The following is a 17,320-nucleotide window of genomic DNA, read 5'->3' on the forward strand; positions in this document are numbered from 1 at the left end:
GCGGTGTCTCCTCCTCCTCCTCCTCCTCCTCCTCACGTCCCCCCGTCTTCTTGCACCAGTGCCGTGACGTCAACACCCAACTATCACTGCGACGCAGGGCCGGCCCTGGCGCCCCCCCCAACATACACACGAAAATTGTCATGCATCCCCAAGAACTTTTGGACTGTATACAGATGCACACACAGGCAGACAAAATTGTAAGCTATAAAAAATAATAAAAATATATAATAAAAATATAAAAAGTCTGAAATCAGCTGTACTGACAGCATATCATGTCACGTCAACAAAAATAAACATTAATGATGTCCACAATCGGGGTGATTCTACCTCTAAATTGTTCTTTCCTCTCCTACCCTACTTTGCTGCGCTTTCTGAATCGTGCACCTGATAATTTAATCCTTTTTTGACTCATCTTCAACTCTTACCACAGTCTAACACGGACTGTCACAGACAATGATGTGGTTTTATTAATCCAGATTCCTCCAGTATAAACACAGTGCATATCACGGTTAAGTTTAGAGTTAGGCATAAAATGGTTATGGTTAAGGTTATAGAGGAAGGTAAAGGTCCTGTTTCACATGTTGATAAAACATCTTAAAAAGGGTGTTGAATAAATGAATAAATATAAAAGCATATGTAATAATATAAGTGTAAAGTATCCATGTTGATTGTAATTTAGGGTCATGAAGGAAACTTCAGGCTGTTCTCATTTTTGGTTCCTCTTTAAGACTTTTTCCAGTATAAACACTCCCCTTGTCAGGATATCCGGACCAGTTAAAATCCCATGGGCACCAGTCCCTGGTCTCAATGAGGAAGAAGGTTATTTCTGAGTTACTGGTTAATTGTGAATCCTGGTTAAGTTAAAGTTAGGGTTGGGTTTGAATCATGGGTTTGAATTGTTCATGGTTAACGTCAGTGGTAAATTGTGAATTGTGATAAGGTCACGGTCAGGGTTAAGCATCAATTGTCGTGTTAGGGTTTGTGGTAAACTGTCAATCGTGGTCTGGGTTAGGTTTAGGCATAAACTGGTCATGGTTAAGTTTAGGGACAAGGTTTTGGTCAGGCTGTCCACAGGGACTGCAAGTGAGGAGGTTTCGGCAGACGTTCACATTTTCAAAGGGCTGCTAGATGGTTAAGACTTCTTTCTAGGGTCATTGTTCGAATCAGGCTCAAGCATTTAGTTGTGAGGGGAAAATGAGGGTTAGGGGCTAGTGGATGCATTATGCCATTGGGTGTTCTCACAAACATAGGAGTTCATGTGTGTGTGTGGTAGTCAAATATTCACTGTTTAATGTATGATTTTTTTATTGAAAATAAGAACAAGGCTTTTTTGTTTACCTCAATTTGATAGACTTATTCAATAGTGAAACACCTTTGTGAAATCTAGTGTGTTTTCATTTGGAGCCTATTGTCCAGCTGTGTTCATTACATTCTATTTCAGCTCTGAATTGTACAGAAGTAGTTTTTCTAAGTAACAAATAAAGGTTGTGGCTCCTGAGGGTACCTTTGTACAGTTTAATGTTATTGACTGAACAGGAATTGGTTAAATTATTCATTTATTAATTAGTTAGTGGATTTACATACATTTAATGACACCATGTTTACGTGATTTATCATTTAAATCTTTTTTTAAAGTGAAACATTTAAGAATTACCTTGTTCTAGGCTCCCAATACAAATCAAGAAATCCGAATATGTTGAGTTGGGCTTCAGATGAACATTTGTCACCCCCTATCTGTGGATTATTTAAAGGTTAAGTGTGTAAAAGGGGTGAAGTTGCATGTTGCAGCTGAATACCCCTCACCTCACCTTCCCCTTCCAAACAAGAAAGAGAAGCTGAAGTAGCTTTCAGTTCTCATAAAAACTCTTAAACTCTTATAGTTTGTACAGTTTGTACTGTAAAAAACATGGTGGCCGACTTTCGCCCTAAATCTTACACTGTATCTTTAAGAAGGCAGTTGTCCCACCTAAGGTTGGTTGTAACCGTACAGTATGTTACTCTGGGTCTACAACATATATGATGCCTCATTCATCTGTGATAATTTCTCAAAACATGTTAAACATTTTATATCAATTGAAATACAAGTTTTAAACAAAAGAGCATAATATGACCTGAAAATGTAAGTATCTCACACACACACATGCAGACTCTGTTTGACAGTTAATTTATACGTGTTGACACCGATCTCACACTCTCAGTGGTCGAGTTTACATTCAAGTTTTTACTTTGCACAATTCACTACGTAAAAGTTTGCTTCCTAAAAAGTAAATCATTATACACTTGAACTCAAACAGTGCATGTTTGAAATGTACAGTTAAACACTGACACAGTAGTTTGAACAGTAGTGCAAATACTATTACAGTCTTTGGAGTTAGTCACAAAATAAAAGCACAATGCAACTGAAAAGGCAACACTTGAGTTTTCATTGTTAACAGGCAGCAGAATACTTGATTGAAAGGTTACACCACCAATGCCACATGAAACCTCTGCAAACTGAATGATCACACTGGGGGTTAAATGGCACTCAGGACATTATGGAAACATCAATGTTCACATCAACATAACCACATGTGTAGTTTAATTTTAAACTAACAATAACACGTTCAACATTTAAACTGCTTGTTGTGAGGGCAAGTAAAAAGCTTCAAGCTCAACAGTAAGTACTTGAATGTAAATAAAGAAACAGCAAGAACCTTGTATCCTGTTTAGTTATTTGAGCAACAACAGTTCAGGCCCATGGCCACAGCATTAAAAATATCAGAGGGCAGAAAAATTTGAATCAATAAGCAAATGAAATGGGCCACATATAACACTTTAAAAACTTGTTTTCTTTTTTGAAAAGGCTGTCCAAGGGCATTGGTTTACTTTAGCTGGAGCTGGACTCTGGTCTGAGGCAGGCAGACCGTGCAGAGTATTTGTCAAGTTGTGAGGCGCAGTATGGCCCAGATGTCAGGGAGGAGAGCAGGAGAAACAATACTGGAGCCGGAACAATTAGACATTACACAGAAACATAATCACAATCGTTTTCAGATAATTAATTAATCATTGAAGTTTTTTTTTTTTTTGCAAAATGACAAATCTCTGGTTAATCAATTAATTCTCAATCAGGAAAATAAACACCAGACTGAGCACTTGTGAAATTATCTATCAGTTCCAGCAATATGCATAAGGTGCATTTTGTAGTTTTAAACGACAGGGGCTAGATTGGAGACTAAGATGGGTTAGGGTTAGGTTTAGAGATGAGACTGAATGTCAAGGCACAAGCATGAAGAGATTTAAGTATAAGCTTTGGTATAAACTGCTTTTAGTGGCTAATATCAGAATACTGACATATGGCTTTAAATAATGGGGATATTCAGTAATACTGAGGGTCGTACGTCAAAATCTTCACTGGCATAGAAATTAAATGCACTACTTGATATCTATGATTGCAGATTTTCCCACTATAATCCAGTATCAAATGACTCAAAAAAAGTCTAATCTCAAGTGAAAGCCGGAGACCATCGCCAAACCAATTTTGTTCATGTTCAAGTTCTTTTCCAGCAAATATTCAGAAGAACATCAGCAAAAGTGAATTCCACAGCAGTCGAGAAACATCGGAAACATCTGGGAACTATCGCTTCCTCCTTCAGAGACTCCAGGAGGGGTGTTTAAACTTGATATCATGGTGCGTGGCCCATCGGGCGTAGATGGCCTTCTCAGTGATGAAGCGATGACCCCCGCGTTTGGTGTGCTCATGCACTTTGTACATCCTGCACTCGTTGACTCGGTTTTGCTCGTAGTAGTGGTAGGGAACAACGCTGTGATTGGCCCGACTGTCAGGAGGAAGAAGTAGGCAACGGTTATATAACAACTTTAAATTGTACAAAGGGTGGAGCTTCAGTGCAGAACACAAACTCACAACATCATTTGAAATGTCTCACCTGCAGTAGTTATCATCGATCATCCCGTACACGTGGATTCTTTCACACATGTCTATGGCCAGGATCATGGTGAAAAATCCAGTGCTGAGAAAAGCCCCCGTCTTCATTCTGAGTGAGAGACACCAAACATCTGCTATTAAGGAGACATATTCGTTTGAGCTAACAAGATTTTTGTCTACTGCTGACATTTAAGATCCACGCGTTACTTTAATTAAAAGTTTATTAGTGGTATCTATTGAAGATACTCATGGTTGCAGGTAAAAGGCCATTACAAGGAAATGGGGGACAGAAGATCTACCCACTCAGACCCATTGGGTGGACACAGTGGAGGATATAAATATTATGGAAAGACTGACACACAGACTACGGCTGACAGGATCACAGATGGACAGTAAATGGAGGAAGTGGACTCTATGGCAGTTGACACAGACTTGACATGACAGCAGGTTTTTCATTTTTCGTTTTTGTTCCTGGTTGTCGATGTTGTTGATAACTTGTATTGATTTACTTGTTGTTGAATAAAAAGAAAATGGTAAAAAAAAAAAAAAAAGTTTATTAGTGGCGTTTCTTTGTCATTTATCATCGTAACCTCCATATTATTGGGTGTCAAACACTTAGTAGCAGCCTTATTTCAAACTCTGTTTTTGCCTAAATAAAAGCCCCGAAACAGCACAATACATTACAGTTTGTGTAACTATATAATATGCTCATCGTTAGTGACCTCACGCTGTAGCATGGTCCAGAAGTAAAATGTATAAAGTTTGCATTTGTAAGTTGTTTGTGTATTTCCATGTTACATTGAGGGGTTCTCAGAAAATGCTGATAAAAAGGGAGTTACAGTAAAAGTAAACATTAACAGGACATAAAGTCCCCGGTTCAACTCCTGACCTCAGGACAGTTTCTTTGACATAATTTGTTATTTATTTCTGCTAAAGCGTTCACTATTGGAAACTTAATAATTCATTCATATGTTGTTTTACCGGAGAAAAACAATACAATATTTGTCCTTCATTTATTCTACTAGAATATGAATATGAAGTTGAAAGCTACCTGTTTTTTCCGGTTTCGTTCTGGAACACACTGTCACAGTACTGAATCTTCTCTCTGGTCACAGTGTAGATCTTCACATCCGGGTACTTCTTCGCTATTTTCAGGAGTGTGTTGAAGATGCGTCCTTTCCCGTCCTGCCTCATATTCCTATCAGGACCCCAGAACACGTATGTGGTGTCCGCCGACTGCTGGAAATAGTATTGTTCATTTTTCACCAACAGGGGAACGCTGGTGTGTGACACGACCCGAACACTGGTGCGGCTGCCCACGTCCCTCTCAAACCCATCCGTGGGTGCATTGTTCATCCGGATGACGCAGGCGAACCTGTCAATCTCGTCACCGATGCCAGCTCTGAGCATCTGACCTGAGCTGGAGACCAAGGCACACTGGTTGCAGTGCTTGTGCAGAAACTGTTGACAGAGGATGGAGACATATTTTTAGAAATTTCTGCAAATGTATTAAAAAACAAAGAGTAAAGTCATCCAGGTCATGGTCAAGAGTTGTACATGTGTTCCTATGCAACCGGAGAAGCTTGTTCTGCCTCATAAATCCAATTGCCTACATGCACATCGAGCCGCTGTGGCTCAAGAGTGAGAGAGGGTCGTGGGGGTGGTTTGTTCCCCAGTTCTTACATTCCGAAGTGCCCTTGAGCAAGGTACGAACCCCAAATTTCCCCTTATGGCTGTGCTGACAGTGTATGAATGGTGTGTGATGGAAAAGGTGCTCCATACATGGACGTGTGCATATGGATGAATGCGACTTGGAGTGTGGAGTGCTTTGAGTGGTTGATTAGACTGAATAAATGCAGCCACTTTGTAATTTCACATGTGTAACTCCTGCAAACACGAATTGATACATGATAAAATAATAATTTGCGGCTATAATCCTGACTATACTCAAAGATATGATACTCTAACAGCATAGCTTGTAAAATATGAAGATCCAAATCAGTTTTCAGGGTCAGCTCCTGAGTCCTGACTTGGAGGGGGGGGGGCTACACCCCTGGATCCTGGATCCCTGCTCCTCACCTGCTCCATCCCGCCGGGGCTGATCCTCACGTAGCCCCTGAGCCCGCTGCTTTGCAGAACAGGCGACGGACCGTCCCGTGTGATCACATGTGCAAACCAAAACAACAGGGGGAGGCTCAGGCAGAGCAGCATCAGCCATCGCAGCATCTGTGAGGCGGAGGGGTTCATGGTCAGAGGAAGCACATCCGCTAGGGCACTACATAGTTCACATACCAGTGCACACTTTGCATTAAATATCCCGGTGGTTCTTACCGGAGACTTCATGCCGAGGCCTTTGGGAGAGAGCCCGCTGCAGAGAGCCATGCGGCACTCATGCTCCCAGCAGCCGGCTCACCTGAGGCCGAGGCGGGGACACGGACCAGCCCTGCAGCCACGAACCACTCATCAGCAACACTATTCACATATTATTAACGGATCACCTCCTCAGTTCTGGCGAGAGCTCACAAATCCACGATCCTTTTCGTGTCCTGTGATCTTCATGCCTGTGAAGCCTCGTCCGATCTACAACAGGAACATGTGTGAATTCTCTAGTGTCGGAGGTCGCTCTACTTCTTCATTGTTTCCTCGCCTCCTGTGTTGTCATTTGGTGGTCGGTTCTCGATTTCTAGGCCCTGAATCCACACTGCTCCTGCCAATACAACTTCCGGTGCGATTTTCACAACAAAAGTGTCATCTGAGTTAGTTAGTACAACGATAGTACGTGGTAATAACACGGGCACGTCGGAAGTTACCCTGTCGTGATCTTATTCTGAAAGAGGAATGGCTATTACCGGAAGTGATGTTTCTGCTTTTTCTAGCCTCTTTATATACTGCCTATGATTCTGCCACATATTGTTTCATATTAGTTATTATTTTGCCTTGAGCATACAAATTAATTTAACAAATAAAAAAATGTAATGTTTACATCAGGTGTTACCCTTTAAAATAGCTTAATTTAAAAGATAAATAAAAATGCTATTTCTATTTATTAGGAAGGTTGTGCTCTGGTATTTTTAATTAAACCATTATTGACAAAAAAAAACATAAATTTGTATTTCGTGTTATTTTAAAGACTACTTTAATAATAATAATCACAATCACTTGCATTTCAATATGGTCCTTGCTCTGTTTGTGCTCGGGCCCTAATACTATGAATAATACTACAAATAATAAAACTAATAGAATTAATACTCATACTAATAGTAGGAATACTGTCAGGAAACTTTCTTTTTTACTTTGTTATCTCTGCTCTGTGATCTACAACCTGATTGGATTCTTAAAGCATTCATCCCGCCTACCTTTTAATTGATTGGTCAGAAAAGAATTCATTCCACTGTGCGTCGGACCCGATTGGTCCGTGGCCCCGTCAGTGTTCCTACGTCTCCCAAGCACCGCCCCCCGCTGAAAACCCTTGTGCGCGGCTCCGTCCTCTGGCGGTGACACCAGGAACGTCCTTCCCCGTCGAGTCGGGTGTCCACGGTACGTACCGGTGTGTGGGGGGGTTCGTGTTAGTGGCTGTGCCGGTGGTTCGCTGGGTAAAGAGCCGCTGGAGCCTCCGTGGTGTCCGGGTAACCTTCCGCCGCTGCCGGGGTCCGGTTGACCGGGGGGTGCTGTGAGGTGAAGTGACAGGTCTGGCTGCGCTATGCTAACTGCAGCTAAGGTTAGCATATCCTCCTGTTGGGGCTGTTGTCTGCTGGTCTGTGCTCATTCCTGCTGGTCATTAACAAAACAGGAGAACAACTGGGCTCAGGGTCTCTATTCGTTACACGTAAACGTTACAAAGTGGTGTCAGGGGCTGATTCAAGGCATCTGACTGACTGGCTAGCATGCTATCCCCCTTCGAGCCCAGTCTTACTTCAACTAGCCCCCTTTTATTCAGTGATCGTTTGCACTGGCAGGCTGGGAATGGTGGCTCATTTAGTATATTAGTGAATGATTAATGAATTAGACAGTTTGGCTCCAAACAGAGGGGAAGTATCCTGTCACGTTGTAGCCGCACCTTCTGGTGCCAGGGACTGTAGGTGTGAGGGAACACGTACTAGACAGGGTAGAGGTAAACTGGCTTCATGACAAGTCGATCTGCCGCTTAACGGTAAATGAGAGCCCCGAGCTTAACACACCAATCTCTAACTAGTTAATTATGCAGGGCTAGGCACGGAATCAATATGAGTAACCTTTGTAATATACTTGTCATCAACATCAATATAAGAAAGGTACAATATAGTGTGTTGGGGAGGTGTAGAACACACCATGGATCTATTGGAGCCAGTATCGCTGTTGTAACTTTAATGGCACTCAGTCCAGCACATCCCTCTGCCAAGGCCCAGCAGTCCACTTAAATTCAAACTTATATCAGTCCTCTTAACGTGCCTGAGTTTTTTTTTCATCAAATCAATGAATTCTTCCTTGGGAGGTAGAGAACTTTAAAAGAAATATCCTGGATCCACCACTTGATCTGCACCTAAATGTAATTGGTAATCCACCCAGCAGCATACTCTTGCTAAAAGACAAACGGACAGAGGTGTCTATTGATGCCACATGTTGATCATTTGCAAAGCCTGTGCATGGTAATGCAGCTCTTCAGCGAGGAGGCTTGTGCACTCATCCACTTGCTATTTCCATTTCTCATATCTTATTTATTGCAGGTGATTAAACTGCACTCAGTCTGGAGTACGAGTTCAGGAGTGAATGAGGACAGACGGTTCATCAGCAGGCCGAGAGCTGGCTGATCCCACAGCGGAGAGGAAAACCTTGTTTTGGGTGAATGTGAGGGAGCTTTGGACGACCTTGGCCTGAAGGCATTTCGATTTCTCTGAGATGTCACTCAGACAAGCAGGAGGGATGTCCCTCGCCCAGGCTTTGGCCATGACCGTGGCGGAGATACCGGTCTTTCTCTATTCCACATTTGGCCAGGTAAAATGAGTTTTGCATGTTTACACAAAAGCATCATCTGAAGACTTCAAAAGAAAACAAGTTACAATGGCTAAAGTGATGTATAAGATGACCTGGTGATGACATTTCATGTTTGTCTTTCCTGCTTTCAGTCCATCTTTTCTCAGCTAAAACTTACACCAAACTTGAAGAGGGTGCTCTTTGCCACAGCGATAGGCAGTGTTGCCCTGGCTCTCACTGCTCATCAGCTCAAGAGGCGGGGGAGAAAAAGGAATCAGGCAACACAACAGAAGGAGGGCCAGAAGACAGTGGGAATACCTGAAGCACTGAGGAAGACAGGAAGACCCTCTTCATTCAAGAGAGGTATGAAGGTCTTTTTTTGTAAATCTGGAAATATGACTTTACCTTTGGGTTGTAACGTTTGTCCGCATTTTCCTAAATATATCCAGGTAACAGAGCGCTTAATGTTTCCTGTACAGGTCAGTTAACTAGTCGTCAGATGATGAGTCCGAGCACCAGGAGCAACGACACCATGAGTGGAATTTCTTCCCTGGCTCCCAGTAAACACTCAAGTTCCTCACACAGCCTTGCATCAGTTAGTTTCATACTCGGTTTTTCATTTCTGTCACGCTTACTCTTCTTTTCCCTCATTGCCCCTTGACCCGTTTTTTCATTCTTCTTTCATGTGAATTTGTTTTGAAACAGATGCGGGTCCCAACCTCCCCAAACCAGTCTGCCAACCCATCCACGCCCTGGGAGGCAGAACCTGTGGCAGAAGAGTCAGGGGCACTAGAGGATGCGAACGCAGAGAATCTGTATTTAATTGGTAGGTATTTATTATCACTCAGGATTCTTTCTTAAGAAATGTGACTTTTGAATTTTGTGTAAAATATGAAGGAGAAGGCATCAGACATTTATTCGCTAGGATGTTATGTAAGGGACAGAGATCACAAGCTCAACTTTAATTATATTGAAATAACAAAGGATTGTAAAACCCAATTGGTTTTAGTTACAGAAAGTAAATAACAAAATTACTTAATTTTACTGCATTGGCTGAATAGATAGGTAGTAATTCACATTGCAGTTTTTTCCCACATTATATAAAGGCAGGTTAAGAAGTTCTAGGTATAATCTGTTGTTGGACTCTTGGACCCAAAATGCTGCTTGGCAGCAATTGCTCCTGCACTAAAAACAATGGCCAATGTTCTGTGCCACCTTTATCTCATATTTTGGGCTTTCTGTCTGACATAAATAATACATGTAAGCCTCTGTGCTAATGTCGTGCCAGGAATGGAGCTTTTTGAGGAAGCTCTGAGAAAGTGGGAACAAGCCCTGAATATTCGCCATCACGCCTCCTCGACCTCCAGCAACAACAGCCTTGCTCTGCAGGGGGCAGCGTGTGGAGACTTTCCCATGGTAACGCTCACACAATTATCATCAGTGTAGACCACAGATTTGGCTTGGTCATAGATCACACAGTACCAATGCTGTATTAAATTGATCCTGGACTTTTTATTGCATAATATTTAAGTATATGACCTGTTAAATATTTTTCTTCTCGGTTTTAGGCTGAAGCCCGTAGTAAAGGGTTTGCTGACAAGTTAGAGACTCTACTGCACAAGGCGTACCACCTACAGGAGGATTTTGGCAGCACTATCCCTACAGACAGCGTGCTGGCAGACTTTGGTGAGAGTCATGTTCAACTTATTTATGATCTTCAAAGAGGGTGGAGAATAACCACATATCTGACCTGAAAAAAATGGAAATAACTTCAGAGAGTGAATTAGATTTTGAACTTAATCAGTGAGGAGCTGGACCGATACTGTATCGCAACGTACAGCTTTGTGATTCATGTTTTTAAAGTGAATTTATATCTTTGTTAACACGTCTGTGTTTTGATTCCTGTGCTGTGAGCCAGTTTCTCTTTTTCCTTTGATAGAGAGTGAAGGAACTCTTATCTTGCCTCAAGTGGGGAATTTCCACAGACTGCAAGATGATGATGCGACTACTGTTACCTCCGACCAGTCCTTCTTCTCGGCCGCAGAGGTGAGTTTCCCATAACCCCCCTGCTCACGTTGGTTTCAAGTACACTCTTTAAGGCCTTCGCACATCATTGGCGACGTGAATTAACACAAGGGCAGATTATTCAGAGGTGAATTTCGATGCGCCTGACTGTTCACATTAATGGAACATCATGGCACCATAGTAGAGCATAGTTTTTTCTTAAGTCTGAATTTGACGAAGGTGTATGTTTGTACACAGTCACATCAGAGTGTGTTTGGTTCATTTGTTTTCTTTGACAGTAGTTGGGTCGCTTGTTGCTTGATCCAACAGATTCAAGTCTGCGACATCCTATCTTTCTTAAGGATAAAAACAACTGTGAGCAATGATTAAACACAAATGTACTAAATAAATTGACAAATAAACGTTATCTTAGGCTGGATAGATGAGAAAGTTATTTTACTACAGCTACTTCTACTTCTTCAAAGAGTTACATCGTCAACAGCACACAAAATAAAATATCTACTTTGGCAAATATTTCTTCATTACATTTCATCCCTAATGTGAAAACAGTGAAACGGATTGCATATAAGCCATTGATTTTCACAGGCAGAAATGATACATCTCCTTTAGTGATGTGACGGTCCCGAGGGGATGGGACTGGTTGGATACATGTTCACCAAATATTAATTATATTAAGATGAATCGCACGGAAAAAACAAGCCTAATGTGCAAAGGCCTTTAGTCTCGCAGATCTAATCATGTCTGCTTTAAAACATATGGACTGTGCACTGAGGTACTGTATGTGTTATGTTCCCCCCCCCCCCCGGCCAGCTGTTTGATGCCATGTCTCTGGAAGAGCACTACCAGCCTCTGAAGCCTTCAGCTCTTTATGAAGAAGCCTTGTCTCTGGTACGAGAGGGAAAAGTGTCATATAGGTGCCCGAGGTAACTGAAGCTCAACATCTCTACCTACATAATACCATAAGCTGCATATATAAGATCACTGTTTGTCACAAATGCATAATGAACCATCAGGTAACCTCAGCCTGTTGTAAACATCCGCTCTCAGTAATCCGATCACAAGTGGGCAGTGCTAATTTAGGATGTGAATGCACCCAAGATGAATTGAGGACATGTTAGAGACCTAATCACTCAGTCAACATGCGGAGGTGGTGTGGGACACATGTGGCCACATTCTTTTTTCATTGTGTGAATGTGGGTGTACTGGACTGCAGGACCGCTGTCTCAGCTGGCGAACTCTGACCCCACTATAGTTTCATAATTATGGCATGCTCACACATGCATGTCAAATTTTAAACTCCATAGGAAGCCGCACTGCAGATTTGCCTCCCCTGTTTTCCATACATTGAATTATTTCACACTGACACACACAAACACATTGACAACAGACCTATAATCAGACTGGCTGAAAATAACATCCCTTGGTCTTCTCAAACAGAAATGACATTATTTGCATATAGAGCGGGGAAGTGAGAGCCTATCTAAAGTGTTCCCAAGAGACTCATACAAGACTCATTTTAAAGGCAAATGTGAACAGACAAACCGATCGCTCTACACTTGTGATCGGATCTCTCAGAACAGATGTAAAAATTAGGTCTGAATATGTAAAAATGTGCGACTAGCTGCTAAACAATGTGGAACATTTAGTAGCCAAAAAGAAAAAAGCAGAAATGTCACAGAGCTTAAGTCAGAGAAACTATTAGGATTTAATTTTTGCTTAAAGTTTCATGCCTTTCTTTTTTTTAACAGGACTGAACTACTTGAATGTTATGGTGATCAAGATTTCCTTGCCAAGCTTCACTGTGTGAGACAAGCATTCCAGGTCATTTTCAGCTCATAAGACTGGCACATATTTCAACTGATAATTAGTATTTGTTTGGTTCATAACCGCCCACCTTGTTTTTCAAGACATTATTTATGTTTTGAAAATTGCTTACACTGCACTGATATTTTCCTCTTCTCGTCTTTTTATCCGTTTCTCACCTTGTTCTCTATAGTTTGTCAGAAATGTACACCCTTGTGCAAACGGTAGAAGGATGTGCTCATCAAAACAGTGAGCTGTGAAGCAGATAATAAACGGAGCGAAATTAAACATTTTAAAAGAGGGATCCTGCAGGAAAACTGGGTTTAAGTAAATTGTGCTAATTGTGTGTGGTTGCCAGTCTTCAAAATGGGTTACCAATGAATCACACAGTCCAGTTGCTAAGCTGTAGTGCAGCCAGATTAAGACAAAGATTATCATGCCAATATAAATTAATTTTAAGATGATGAATATAATAAGGCATTGTAATTAAGGTCTAAGCCGGTCATCAAAGATTTCTCTTTCTATCTGTTTTCATCATCTCATATCTGACACATTGCATTTAAGGAGACAGACTCCAGCAAACCTGAGTTAGTAAAATGCCATCTCTATGCAGGTGCAGTTTTACCTACAGGCATAGGCTTGAATATGTGCTATATGCTTAATGTATAAACCAAATTGAATTGTTCCAGAAATGACAATAGAAAAAAAGCCTGACAATGCCTTTTTTCCTTCCAGGTGCTGTTGTCAGATGAAACTCATCGCACGTTTTTCATGGAGACCGGGAAGCAGATGATTACAGGGTTAATGGTGAAGGCAAACAAGGTAAATCACTACATTTGGATCCTCAGTTGTTAACTTGTACGATGTAGATGAACAGGTGACAGGTCTGTCTCTGTGGCTTATAGTTATTACGTATTTTTTTCCTTATCTCAGAGTCCTAAAGGCTTCCTAGAGAGCTACGAGGACATGCTGCTTTACACCCAGAGAGAGGAAACGTGGCCAGTTACGCAGATGGAGCTAGAGGGCCGAGGAGTGAGTAACGTTGTCATTCATGTCATGCAACTGATTCTCCTCTTTATTTGGTTTTTCCGCATGGGCCTCTTAACATGAACCTGAGAAGCCCTGTAACTAACCTGAATTAAACTTTAACTACAGTGCGCCTAACAATCAGGTTGCTCTCTGCATCTCGCCTCAATGTTCAAGACAATATCCTGCTGCGTTCTTCATATGTGAAAGACAAACCCTTTTAGGCTAATGTGGTTGTTCGTTTTGCACTTATTTAACACAATGTATTTCTTTTCCACACGTCATGATCTGTGCAGGTGGTGTGTATGAACTTTTTTGACATAGTGTTGGACTTCATCCTAATGGACGCATTCGAAGACCTGGAGAGCCCTCCCTCATCTGTGGTAGCTGTGCTGAGGAATCGCTGGCTCTCTGACAGCTTCAAAGAGACGGTTAATTTACACTCCATCGTGCACAAACACAAATTCCTTGATTATACCATCGATGAGTCGTCCTATAACAGAGTTGTGTTTTTCCTTTAGGCTCTGGCGACTGCTTGCTGGTCTGTCCTAAAAGCGAAAAGGCGTCTGCTCATGGTGACTTTGAGACTGTCTGAAAATTGGGTGCTTTTTATTGCGTTGTGTTTTTATTGCATTTTGAGTTTGACAGCCGTGTCTCTACTGTCCATAGGTTCCTGATGGGTTTATCTCCCACTTCTATGCCATATCAGAACATGTGAGCCCAGTTTTAGCTTATGGGTTCTTGGGACCCAGGCAGCACCTAAGTGAGGTCTGCACTATCTTCAAGGTGAGAGCAAAGTGGACGAAAAACATGTCAACTAGTAACTGTTTAAATGGACACATGAGGTTCATTCTACTCATCGGCACCATACACCATGTGACTCTGGAATAGTTTAACTTTGTCATCAGTGATATTTCCATTGTGGCTCGAGACATTACACATCACATTACAATAGAAAGTCTGTGTTACAAACTGGGATTATGATGATCTTAAGTGGCTTTATGGTAAGTGTAGGATCCAAGGGTTATAGCATGCAACTTATCCAAAGGGCTAAAATTCAGGACAGCTGCGACCATGCTAACATGCAAACTAAGATAATTAACATTGTATGTATTATACTTGCACTATCAGCATGTTAGCATTAGCATTGTGAGCGTGCTGACAGTAGCATTTAGCTGATCGTACTGCAGTGCCTAACTACAGCCTCATGGAGCTGGCATTGCTAGCCAGACTTTCATCTTTCTGAGAATTTTTTTCTTGCCTCACCAGCTTGTCCCAGTCTTACTCTTGCATCATTAGCTACTTTGGGCAAGCTTACTGCAGCTCAGCCACCCATAGCTTGCTTGTTAGCTTCAACACCAGCACGCAAAGAATCCTAGAGGAAAGGTTAGCCTGAGAAGGATCCACTGATTCGGACCAAACGTGACCTGTATGATAACCTTTGTGTGTAAAATCAGTACTGCTTTTAAATGGAATTTACCATACCATGCATTGATTTCCATCACTCATCTCCCTCCTCTCTTCTGCAGCAACAAATCGTGCAGTACCTTAAGGATATGTTTGACCATGACAAGGTCCGCTTCACCTCTGCTAACAGCTTGGCCGAGGACATCCTGAACCTTTCCCACCGCCGTAGCGAGATTTTACTGGGGTACCTGGGGATCGACAGACTTCTGGAGCTCAATGGTTCCCCGCCCAGGGACACCGACAGCTCTTAAGGGCCCGACTCAAACAGCATGAAGGGTTACTGAGGGCTTCATCGGGCTTGTGCAGGCCAGACGCAGTGGAGTCGCAGCTCAGCACTTGATCTGCACTAACACTGGATTAAATCATACTCCTGTGATAAACTGGGAACCACAGTTAATTATTCATTCATCATCAAACACTGACAGAGGATATATTTTCACTAGCATCACTGGTTCTACTGAGGGAAACTGGTTGGACTCCACCTCTTCCTTGTTATCAGCTGCTAGGCTGCGTATCCGGAGAATGCCTACATGTGATCTCAGACGTGTGAGGAGGTGTCTCTTACTTGTTGGGTTTCCAGGCTACTTAAAAACACACGAAACAGAAGCATGGGGAAAACGTGAAAACTGGCCCTTCCACATTATTCTTTCACTTGGAGCAGGTGTCTTCAGATAACTAGTGGTTGCACCTTCCATTCGTCTGACGTGTGAAAACACATGGAATATCATCGTCTTCACTGTTACGTGAAAATAAGTGTGTTGACGTGTTTTGTTTTATATTAAAGGGGCAAAGTTATTTGTTAAATCCATGATAATGTGTGACAGATTTGCAGTGTGTAATGAAGGACTTAATGAATTTATCTCCTCGCTGATGCTACTAAATCCCTTAGTTCCTAACCCTAACCCTCTTTAATTTAAAGAAGTATTTATTCCAGTTTGATTTGGTCAGGTAGGCTAAAATGTGACATATCAGAGTGACTGTATTAAGAAGTGTAGTGTAATGACAATGAAATAAGGTCATCCTGAAGCTATATGCAGACCCCAGAACATTTCTCATATAGTCTTCTAGACATAGCAGTGATCCCGCGAAGATGCAAGTTCTACTTTCTCCAAGTCATAGTGAGCCCACACTTTATCTGGAAATGAATCCCATGGCACAAAACAAACTGCAAATAACTGAGAAATGTGTTTTAAAACTATTACATAGGATTGGTGTGGATTAGCAATAAGTACCTTAAATTCAGCATTAGGTGATGCAAAAATTCTTACAGTTAATTAGTTACCTTTCTGTAACACAGTGGTGGGCTAGGCAGAGCCCGCCACTAGTTTATTAATTGGTTGTGCCACGTGAATCCCTTCCAAATATTTGGGCCTTTCTGTGAAAGTATCCAAACCCAAGTTATATGAACATATAAACCTCTGTTTTCAGTGCAATGTGTGAAACAGGAGTAGGTACGGAGTATGGTTGCTTTTCAACCATAATGGGTTATTTGTTATGCATGAGTATTTGATGAGTGAAAAATTTCAGAGACTCAGTGGGTCGGATTTTTCACAGCAGATATTTGTCAGCATTCTAACAGGAAAGGCACCAGTGTTTGTAATAACAGTAACAACGGCTCTGTTTTATTCAAGTGTCTCAGGAAACCACGACGGCAGTGGTGGAAAATTAATGATTGAGAATTGAGGTTTTTCTGATTAAACTGTGGAACAGTGTTTATACAAGTTAGAATTGACTCTGCTTCAGCCAATCATAACAGTGACATGCTCCTTACACAGTAACGCATTAGTAATAATAACCCCTATTATATATTGTTATAATCCCATTATATAATAACATGTACATACAATATAGCCCCATTTAAAAACAGACTTTATTCTTCATAATCACAGCTTTTACTTTTGATACTTAAGGTCCTTTAACTGTCACTTCTTTTTGTCAACTGTGTTTGATTACACTGCATTTGATTATTAAGTATTACTATAACCAATAGTGGAGCTTTTATTAAATATTCTGATTGTGCAATCATGGCCCATTTTGCACAATACCAGCACCCGGAAACTGAAGCAACTCTATGGAACTGGGCCATTATTGGTTTTATTAACACTTGTGCTTTTACCAACGCATCAA

At 41.5% G+C, this 17,320-nt stretch overlaps 2 protein-coding genes across 2 annotated transcripts; one reads left to right on the forward strand and one right to left on the reverse strand.

Annotated features, from left to right (window-relative positions):
• Positions 1 to 2,150: 2,150 nt before the first annotated feature.
• st6galnac4 (ST6 (alpha-N-acetyl-neuraminyl-2,3-beta-galactosyl-1,3)-N-acetylgalactosaminide alpha-2,6-sialyltransferase 4) lies at positions 2,151 to 6,636 on the reverse strand. Its single transcript, XM_061073509.1, has 5 exons — positions 6,254 to 6,636; positions 6,002 to 6,148; positions 4,974 to 5,383; positions 3,924 to 4,031; positions 2,151 to 3,815 (listed from the first exon to the last, which is right to left on the reverse strand). Exons 1-5 carry the CDS (start codon positions 6,302 to 6,304, stop codon positions 3,629 to 3,631), a joined length of 903 nt encoding a protein of 300 aa, XP_060929492.1. The 5' UTR covers positions 6,305 to 6,636; the 3' UTR covers positions 2,151 to 3,628.
• A 763-nt stretch (positions 6,637 to 7,399) lies between these two features.
• Positions 7,400 to 16,001, forward strand: miga2 (mitoguardin 2). The gene is made up of 16 exons (XM_061073391.1): positions 7,400 to 7,459; positions 8,626 to 8,893; positions 9,025 to 9,235; positions 9,352 to 9,467; positions 9,578 to 9,698; positions 10,161 to 10,288; positions 10,441 to 10,558; positions 10,812 to 10,918; positions 11,708 to 11,820; positions 12,646 to 12,718; positions 13,436 to 13,522; positions 13,634 to 13,732; positions 14,023 to 14,157; positions 14,248 to 14,301; positions 14,396 to 14,512; positions 15,256 to 16,001. The coding sequence occupies exons 2-16, from the start codon at positions 8,798 to 8,800 to the stop codon at positions 15,442 to 15,444; spliced, it is 1,764 nt and encodes a 587-aa protein (XP_060929374.1). The 5' UTR covers positions 7,400 to 7,459; positions 8,626 to 8,797; the 3' UTR covers positions 15,445 to 16,001.
• Positions 16,002 to 17,320: the final 1,319 nt, after the last annotated feature.

This window comes from Limanda limanda, chromosome 1 (genome assembly GCF_963576545.1).
Source record: "Limanda limanda chromosome 1, fLimLim1.1, whole genome shotgun sequence".
Lineage (NCBI taxonomy): Eukaryota > Metazoa > Chordata > Actinopteri > Pleuronectiformes > Pleuronectidae > Limanda > Limanda limanda.